This window comes from Etheostoma spectabile, chromosome 9 (assembly GCF_008692095.1).
Source record: "Etheostoma spectabile isolate EspeVRDwgs_2016 chromosome 9, UIUC_Espe_1.0, whole genome shotgun sequence".
Lineage (NCBI taxonomy): Eukaryota > Metazoa > Chordata > Actinopteri > Perciformes > Percidae > Etheostoma > Etheostoma spectabile.
The window spans coordinates 14,163,144-14,173,052 of NC_045741.1; the positions used below are offsets into that span (position 1 = coordinate 14,163,144).

General features: G+C 40.3%; 1 protein-coding gene across 1 annotated transcript in view; it reads left to right on the forward strand.

Moving 5' to 3' along the window:
• The window catches only part of rexo1 (REX1, RNA exonuclease 1 homolog), a 12,403-nt gene that overhangs the window by 2,398 nt on the left and 96 nt on the right, over positions 1-9,909 (forward strand). The window contains exons 2-16 of the mRNA XM_032524971.1: positions 1-974; positions 1,102-1,203; positions 2,133-2,343; positions 2,496-2,644; positions 2,785-2,922; positions 3,174-3,297; positions 3,601-3,726; positions 5,262-5,402; positions 5,892-6,005; positions 6,187-6,260; positions 6,869-6,979; positions 7,239-7,354; positions 7,482-7,620; positions 8,151-8,271; positions 9,032-9,036. The exon at positions 1-974 is cut by the window's left edge and continues 909 nt beyond it. Coding sequence (XP_032380862.1) covers positions 1-974; positions 1,102-1,203; positions 2,133-2,343; positions 2,496-2,644; positions 2,785-2,922; positions 3,174-3,297; positions 3,601-3,726; positions 5,262-5,402; positions 5,892-6,005; positions 6,187-6,260; positions 6,869-6,979; positions 7,239-7,354; positions 7,482-7,620; positions 8,151-8,271; positions 9,032-9,036 — 2,645 coding nt within the window. The remainder of the gene's footprint in view (positions 975-1,101; positions 1,204-2,132; positions 2,344-2,495; positions 2,645-2,784; positions 2,923-3,173; positions 3,298-3,600; positions 3,727-5,261; positions 5,403-5,891; positions 6,006-6,186; positions 6,261-6,868; positions 6,980-7,238; positions 7,355-7,481; positions 7,621-8,150; positions 8,272-9,031; positions 9,037-9,909) is intronic.

Below are 9,909 nucleotides of genomic sequence, written 5' to 3' on the forward strand. Positions count from 1 at the left end.
GTTTAGAGAAAAAGAAAGTGGCTAGTCAAACTAGCCACAAAAAAATTGCCAAATCTGACAAAGGGCATAAACTTGAAAAGGATGCAAACATAACATCTAGTAGTAAGAGTAGGCCTAGTAGTAGCGGTAGCAGTAAAAACAAAGGGTCATTAAAGAACTTAAACCAGGACTCTGCAAAGAAGGAGAACAAGAGTCATGGAAAAAGAGACGATAGGAAAATTGCGGTTAAGGTTAAGACACCTGATAAAGTTCAGAGGGAAGCCAGAGACGAAAAGAGAAGTGATGGAAAGATCAAAGCTGTGGAAAAAGCAAAAACAGACTCAAGCAAACGAGATAAAGATAGAGAAAATAGTGCAAGGGAAAGCAAGAAAAGCAAAATATCAGAGAAGGAACAGGAACAAAGCAAGTATAAGGACCGGCAACACAAAAATGGTAAACTGGATAGCAGTAAAAGAGAAAGGGATATTAAGAAAATTTGTAAAAGTAGTTCTAGTGGCGGGAGCAATAGCAGTAAATTTAAAGGGAGTTCTGCCAACAGTAAAGATAAGGTGAAGCAAAATGTCAGCTCATCAAATGGGCAACGACTTAAGGACAAACGGCGAAGTCTAAGTCATGCTGATCTGTTTGGAGATGAGAGCCCAGAGGAGGTCGAACCAATAGTGATGGATGATGACGGTGATGATGACTACGAACACGAAGAAGTGCTGGTGAGAAAATCTGCTGATGCTTTAAAGAGGGGACGTTTGAACAAAAGGAAAGCGTCAGAGCTGACTCCGTCTTCTTCTGAAGATGAGGGTGATTGCGGTGTGGAGGGCAGCAGGGCAGGGAACGGTGAAGTCGACGATGTTGGAATCGACTTCTCTAGTTTCCAGGACGATTTGGACTTCGACTCAGATCCCATGGAGGAGTGTTTGCGGATCTTCAATGAATCCAAGGATGTGAAGATGGAAGACAAGGGAAGGCAAGCTAAACAGGTATCCATTCTGTTGCACTTTGTCTTTTTTCTTTACCAAATACTATTTTTTTTATTTTTTTTATTTTTATATACTAGTGTCATATTTTGAACAAGCAAGCTAAACATGCTATGTTGTGCCCTCTCAGCCCTCCAGGGATTCAGAGGAGGAGAGAAGCACAGAAGGCGCATTAACCTCTCTCTTTCCCGGCCAAAAGAAGAGAGTCTCCCATTTTGTTGCCAAAGGAAGTGTAAGTTTGTCACCTTGACTTTAACCAGTCAGGGCTGAACATACAATATGTGTGAGATATTCTAATTAAAACACGTGTACTATTGCGCTTGACCCTGTATGTCTCGGTGTTGGAAACTCCCTTCCTGTCTTTGGAGCATGTACATGTGAAGCCAGAGGTAGGGATACCAGTAAGGAAACATCTACTCTGGGTTTTTTTTAAACCTTTTTTATTCTGGTAAGGTTCACAGAGAGGCAGCCTCTTTTGCTGGAACACACTGATCCCATTCACACAGTTACGCAGTCATACCTGGAAGCTGCCCAGTACAACCACAACCACTGAGCAGCTCCACTTGATCAGTTGTGGTTAAGGGCCTTACTCAAGGGCACCTCATTGGTGGTAATGAGGGGGGGGACAAGCGCTGCTCTTTTTGCTATTCAATCCTGTCAGTCTGGGGATTGAACCAACGACCTTCCGGTCACATGCTTGCTTCTCTAAATATTAATGGTGGTGGAACAAACGAGGAGTCAAAAAGTGAAAAAACAATATGAAAATATTGCCACAGCTCGTATTTTTTTAAAGAGACTATATGATTTGACAGTAAGCGACTTAACGATAAGAGTAGACATACAGAATCTATATAAACATAAAAAAAACTTAAATGTTTTAACACTTAAAGTGTACAAATTTGCTTTTTGCATTATCTGATTTGCAGTTGTGCAGTCACATTATCGTTACCAAAGTCAAATATTCTACAGGGAGGTAGATGATACTGCATGTACAAATTTCAGGTGCTTCAAATTAAAACTACCTTGCAGTCCCCAACTTCATCTCTATTGCAGGAAGCCAAAGAATAACTGGATTTATTTCCTTGTCATTTTAACATCATACTTTCTGTATTAAGAACAAAGTGGTCACTTTAAAAAAAAATGTGCTTCTGTTTTTATCAGAGTGACGCTCCTTCTACGACTGTGGTGCGTCCGTACAAGAGACTCTCAGCCCAGGAGGTCTGCTACAAGCGTATGCAGATGGCACAGCAGCAAGCTGCTCAGCTTTCTGCTTCAGTCAAAGCTGCGTCTCAGAGCTCCAGCCCCGGCTTGTCTGGAGAGAGGAAGAGAATAGCACACCGTCCCAGCCCACAGACAACATCCTCCAAAACAAGTATGAGTGCCTCCACTATTCTGTATTGTAACAGGATTCGGCTTTTGTTTTTATTTTTACACAAGTGTACCACTGCTTTCCCCTGATCATTTCTGAATGGAACTATTTTGACTGTTAGACTGAAGTAGAAAGTCACATGTGTGTCTGACCAGGTCCTGCAGAAGTTAAATCAGCTGCCAGGCGAGTGTTATCCCCCAGCCAGACCTATCAGACTGTCAAGGCCCAAACCACTGCTGGCATCTTGCCAAAGACCACATCCACTGTCATGCAGAGGAGGGTGGCACACACACCCACCCTGAAGGTATCCCCCAGGCCAACATTTGATGCTGCTGCTGTTTTTTGTTGTTGTTGTTGAATATTCTTATTTATTGAATAGTTTTAATGTCTGAACATCCCTGCATAAGCTTGAGAAATTTGTTCTCTCTGTTTTTACGTTTTCAGAGTAGTTCAATGAAGCGCCCCATCATCCCCATTGAGTTTGGGGCCAAAGTTCCCAACAACATCCGTCAGCGCTACCTTAATGCTTTCATAGATGAATGTGTCAAATTTTGCTCATCAGAGGACGTTGCCTTCCAGATGGTATGATTCACACCCAGTTTTCACTATTTGTACCCAGAGAGATGTTTTTTTCTTCTGTCCCATCAACACTTAACCTAGCTTAGAAACCATGTATAGTTTTTAAAATGTCTTTAATAAGGTGGTTGTTCATGTAGAGAATGCCGCAGGCTCTCATCATACCTGGTCTTGAATGCGGAGCGGAGATTCAATAACAGCAGCTTCAGTTGAAGTTTTTTGTGGTTTTGACCGTGAAAGAGGTTTGACTGTTTCAGGCCCTTGACGAGGAGAAGCTGGTGTATGAGCGCAGCAGCAGTAAGAACATCTACCTCAATGTAGCTGTCAACACTCTGAAGAAGCTCCGCAGCAAGTGCAGCTCCTGTCCATCGCCTGTCACCAGTATGTCACCTCAGTCCCTGTGCAGTACACCATGCAGTATTTACTCTTAGTCAACATGTACATGATGCTTTTGTTTAGTTACACAAAAACACACACACACAAAACTATGGATTGCATCAAATGTGCCAAATACAGTATATTGTAATAATAACAATACATTGCACAGTAACACATCAGTTTATGTCCTCAAATGTGCATATATGAGCATAAAAAAATAGTTTGAAGCCTTTGAACAGAAAGGTAATCTGGTGGTCAGACTACGTTTCAGTGGTAACTTCTTTGTTTGTGTGTGTTTCTCTGCAGAGGACCCGGGGTTAGTTGCTAACAGGAGGGCTCAGTCCCACGAAGACGTTCTGGGAGGTCGTCTTGCAGCTACAACCAGTTTCACTGTCAACAGGATGGGTAAACAGCAGGAGGAGAAACTTATTGGTAAGTTAGATTTTTATGACTCCACACCGGCGGCAGCCGGGGTTGTGGGCAGTACGTTTATGTTGTCTTCTGTCCATACGTACGTATGTAGGTCAGTCCCGTTCTCGTGAATGCAATATCTCAGGAACACCTTGAGAGAATATCTTGAAGTCCACTTGGTCTCAAAGATGAGGATTAGAATTAAGTGGTCAAAGGTCAAGGTCTCTATAGTCTTGCATAGCCAGACCTATCTCCACAGTTCTATGGAATAAGGCCTGGTTGTGGCTACACCACACATGCATACTGGGATAGGAGAAAGAAACGCTCTGGGTTGTTTGCATTTCTTTAAACCAATCACAATTGGACGCAGCAACACTGGCTCTGCAAAATAATATTGGAAAGGAACTTGTTTAGGTAAAACATTTGCACCCCACAAAAGATAACTGCACATAAAATGTGCAAAAACACTGTTATGGCAATTATTTAACACTTTAACACCAAAAGAGGAGACAATTGGTTGCATACTGAATTTGTTACACTAATCTTGGGTGCCCACCTTGAAACTGTAGTGACTGTATAGATCCTCTGTGTTACCGGGTTAAATATGTGTGTGAAGCATTCTTGTTTTGCCAAAAATACACTTAATACCCGTTTTATTAAATTCCTTTTTAGTCTTCACCACATGTATAATGTATTTCTGCACAGACAGAATGTAAACTGCAACTTTACTGGTTTGCATACAACTACAATGCTGTTATTCTAGTTCTTCCTTTTTCTTTCTTAGTCATAATGACAAGAAGAATTACGTTTGCAGTGTTTTCAGTTCTCTTTTGCTAGAATTGTTGTAAGCATATTTCTAGAACATGTTTTTTCATGTCATTCTCATTGTTCTCTCATTCTGTTTTACTTCAGTAACCGGATCACATACCTAACAACATAAAAATGCAGATTATATGTCTGATAAAATCAAAAAGAAAATGGAACAACAAAAAAGAGAAAAATAGAAGAAACTCGAGTCTCTGTGTCTGTGACATGTCAAGGCCGTTAAGAGTGGAACTGTTCAAATAACCATGTGACGACCTCCAGGTCCTTTAAACAGCAAACGTCCTGCCCCATGACCTGATGTCAGAAGGAATATCTTTTTTAAACAAAACTCCTGCTCACTGTCTAATTTGCAGAAATACATTAATTGAGGAAAAACAAATGAACAGATTAATCATTAAGAAAATAACATTTGGGTCAAACATATTAGTAACTTTAAGTGTCCCTTATTAACCCTAATTTATAGATTAAATAAATGTATAAAATAATCATTAGTTGCAGCCCAGTATTTGTATTAGCCTGCAACTCTTAAGCCAAATGTTAAATGCAGTCAACATTTATCAGGCTGTGTTGAAAGTTTCTTGCAACATTTGTTGTCTCTCCACATGCATAAGTATTTATAATCAACTTTTCAGAGTGAAAAACACTTTTTCCATCTTCCATGTAATCAGTGTAGGATTTATCACATCATGCACAAAGACATCAGTTTAACTTGTTGCTCTGTCCCACTGTAGGAGCTACACTGTACAGGAAGCTGCAGGCATACCTGATGACAGAGGAGCAGCTCCAGGAGCACGGATACCCGAGAGCAAGCCCAGAGGCTGCCGGCAAAGCCGTCATTTACAACCTCCCCGAGAAAAAGGCCATCTCAGATCGTGAGTAACTGCATGACGTGGGGTGGCAGTAGCTCAGTCCATAGGGAGTTGGGTTGGGAACCGGAGGGTCACTGGTTCAAATCCCCGTTTGGACCAAAAAAGTAGGGAGTGTGGATTGGTGGCTGGAGAGATGCCACTTCACCTCCTGGGCACTGCCAGGTGCTGTTGAGCAAGGCACTGTACCCCCCCACCCGCTCAGGGCGCTGGTTCAGCTGGCAGCCTACTCACTCTGACATCTCTCCATTAGTGCATGTATAGATCCTGAGCGTGTGTGTGTGTAGTTCAGGACTGTGTGTGGTTACTAACAAAGTGTGGACACAGAGTGGGAATTGTAATTTCCCCATTGGGGATTAATAAACAGATTAAAATTAAATTATTATAAATTATGACCCTATAGCTCTTTCACTCATTTCTAATGACCAATACTAAATTACATAAACATATGTGGTCTACAATTACTTGACTGACTCTCTGGGATGTGTTTTCCAGCGTTCAACAAGATATGCTGTCGATGTGGAGCGGAGTATAAGATCAATGTCAGCGGCAACTGTATACGAAAAGAGGAATGTATTTTTCACTGGGGGCGATTGCGCAGACATAAAGGTACGCTTGTTTGCATTTAGTTAGTGAAAATCGTTAATGAAAACCAATCTTATAAATGCTCATTTTGGCCTTTTGTATTGTAGTTCACACTGCCAAACTCTCCACCCCTTTTCTCAACTTTCATTTACGTCTGTCGGTCCGACTTGTTCTTTCATGTTTTCATGTTTTTGCTGTCTGTCAGTCGCTGGAGGCTGGGAGACCAACTACAGCTGCTGTGCTGCGGCTGTTGGCGCACCAGGCTGCCAAGTTTGTAAGGTATAATTCTTTTCAAGCCAACAACTATTTGTTAACCTTTTTTGCATGTGTAATAGTCAGATGTATGGGCTGTCATAGCGCACACATTTTAACAATGAAATAAAATGTAAGACAAGCTAATGGAGAGAGGCACTGAAAACAATTTAACTTTAAAAATACTTTAAATTACACGACCATGAGCTTACAGTAAAGACCTGTTTAGTGAAGCTCATAATATTCTGTTTGTTTGTAAAAAACTGTCAAAGATGTTAATTTATCTCTGTAGCTTGTAGTTGTGTAGACAAAATAACTTCTTGCATATCCATCAGTCAGATCAAAAATATGAAAATGTTTTTGGTCTTTCCCTTTAAAGGATATCCTTCTATGGGATAACATTTTGGCATGTGTTACAATATCAGAATTCAGTGTTGTGTGTAACTTTCGGTGCTTAGCTGTGTCTTTTCACTGAAGACAGCTAGACATATTCCTGAGCCTTTATTTGAAACACTTCTCACAATAAAACTTCTCATCTGCTAGTTTTTAAGTAATTTTCTGCACATTTAAAAAAAGAAAAAGGCATTTATAAAAGAAAACATCCCCAGACTTAACATTTATTATTATTCTCGCAGCAACATGTTCAGGACGGGCGTAAAGAATCATTTGATGGCTATGTCACAACATTCAGTAAAGCTCTATCACCAGATGGCAATGGAGGGGTGTTTGCTTTGGACTGTGAGATGGTGAGTCAGTGCTGAGAAACGTCTAATCTAAATGCACAATTTGTCTGCCATCTGCCAAACTGCCATCTTGTGTGTGTATTTGATTATAGAATTGATGTATAATTGGCCAGTTAAATACAAATAACTCTGTGCTCAATATGTTTGTTACAGCAGGAGTAAAATAAGATCCAAATAATAATTTGTCTCTTTTTGTCAAAATGTTTTTTTATACTTTGTATTCGAAGTTACATGAATGTGTGTCTTGTTTCCTCTGAATCAGTGTTACACAAAGCAGGGCTTGGAACTGACAAGGGTGACGGTCATCGACTCTGAGTTGAAAGTCATCTACGATACATTTGTCAAACCTGAAAGCAAAGTGGTCGATTACAACACACGGTGAGTTTGTGTCCCCGCAACACAAGGGTTGCTGCATGGGTCGTGTCTGCTATTGAATTTAACTGGTAAAGTCATTGTTTTAATGGGTCTTTGGAACAGTCACATACAACTTGTATGTAATTACCAGATTTTCAGGTGTGACGGAGGAGGACTTGGAGAGCACCACCATCACTCTGAGAGATGTTCAGGCCGTGCTGCTCAGTATGTTCAGCGCTGAATCCATCCTCATAGGACACAGTCTGGAGAGTGACTTGCTCGCTCTGAAGGTATTGTGGCTCTTCATGAACCTGTAAGGGGCTTTTTTATTTAACCAATTTATTCAATGGTAGCTTTTTCCACAATGGGAATATTGTTCCTCTGTGTTGCCCGTTACTGCTTTGGTCCCGTTATCAGTCTCAACAAAAAAGTTTTGTGAAACTGCAAAAAGTTGCAAAGATTAAGTTAAAGGCAAATCTAGGCTTTACTTAATTCTTAAGTAAATCTTTAATTATTTTGAATCCTGGCTTTAAGTTACTGAATAATCATTCAGGGACTTTTCTTGACAAATTTGAATGACTAAAAACTAAAACTTAGCACACATGAGAATGTTTTCACAGGTGTTTTCTCTTGGAGAGCTCAAAAATGCACAAATTCAAGCAGAGCAGTGCAGTAAGAAAGATGAATTTACAATCAGGAGTAACTTTAGACAGTTCTTGCTTTAAAGGGAAGGAGTGCATTAATTGGTGTTGTTTCTACTGTTATATCTGGACTGAAATAAAAAATAAAACGGTTGTCTTTCTGTCTCCCACTCCTCCAGCTAATCCACAGTTCAGTTGTAGACACGGCCATTGTGTTTCCTCACCGCCTCGGCTTGCCCTACAAACGTGCCTTGAGGAACCTGATGTCCGACCACCTCAAACGCATCATCCAGGACAACGGTGGGAAAAATCGCACAGAGTTTGCATCCCCATTACATACATCAAACATAATCCCCTGTCACATAAACATGGCCCTAGTTACATAAAAAAGCCCAGAGAGCAGCACAATCACATAATCTCCATTTGTAACTGATTCATATCAAATTTTATGCAAACCACTAAAGATTAACTGATTGATCAATCCGCATCAGTAAATATTTATCTTTTGAGCATGTTTTATTGAATGATAGCCTGCAAATTCAGGCCTGCCAAGTTACAATGAATAACATTTTTAAAGGATTACAGTCAAATTAATCTCAAGTTCATTTGTATAGCCCAATGTTTCAATGGGCTGCATAGGCACACAGAAACCGCAGGTCCCTGCCAAGAAGTCAGGGAAAAACTCCCCCAAAAACATCTGGACTCAAACAAAAATGTTGACGAAAGCGTAGGAGAGGCTCTTCATTGGAATGGCTGGGGCTACAACAGGAGCTGTAGGTGGGAAAATGGCAATGAGAAGATGTAACAGTACAGCACTAACAGTTGGATTCTCACAGGTCAATCATAGTAATGTTGTATATCCTGCATGAAGCTGTACAATAAGATAAGTCCAAGGAACGGGTAAGTGAACGGCTCTAAATTCAAACTTATGAATATGTATGTGTGGTTCATCACATCATATCCAGAGGAAATCTGTATCTTAGAAATCTGTCCGTCTTATATCTTCTGCCGACATGAATCGGTCCAACACAGTTTGACTGCCCTGCATCCTTGTCACCAGCAGATGTCCCTCATGTGTCAACAGAGAGTTAACACCCATTAAGTCTAGTTTGTTGAAACGCCTCAAACTTTACAAAGTCTTGTTTCTCCGTCACTACTTAAGGTCTGTTTAGGACTAATGAAAACAGTTTCAGAGTCAAATATCCCTAAAGAAGCATCAGCAGTCTCTTTGGAAACTAAACAGTGTTGCCATTTCTGCCTAATCTCTTCCTTTCCATATCCTTCAACCTTAACGGTGCCATAAGGTGGCTATATCCTCAAGGGGGAAAAAAAAGTTTTAGTCTGTTGGTTGGTCGGCCCACAACCTCAGCCACCACAACCACCTGACTCTAGCGCCACCATCAGGTTGATATTTACGATACGATGCAACTTTGTGGTCAGTTTACACTGAAATGAATTTTGCGTTCCTGAGCAGCTCCGCTCAAAAGAAGAAAAGAAAAACACACAGAGTTAGACAACAATTACACATAGAGTACAAATATAAAGACATATCTACAGCCATGGCAAGGAAACATGGACATATTTATGGTTTTGAGAGAAATGTTTCTATGAAATTTACACACATGCCCCTCTCAGGATGAATTGTATTAACTTTGGTGATGCTCCGACTTCACCTCTTGTGCCATCATCAGGTTGAAAAAGCAATTTGTCTCAATCTCAGCTGTACTTCGTTTTCAGTGGTTATACTAAATAACATCCTTAACATCGACTCAATATTTTCTATTTATTAAGTTATTCATATTGTGTTTCCAGATTACTAGGTTAGCTTTTATCTGTATTAATCTAATAGAAACAACCATGCTACTGTAGCTTTTTACATGTTCATTACAGCATTTAGGTACAAAAGGAATAATTGTGTTCCTGTTTTTTTTTTTTTTT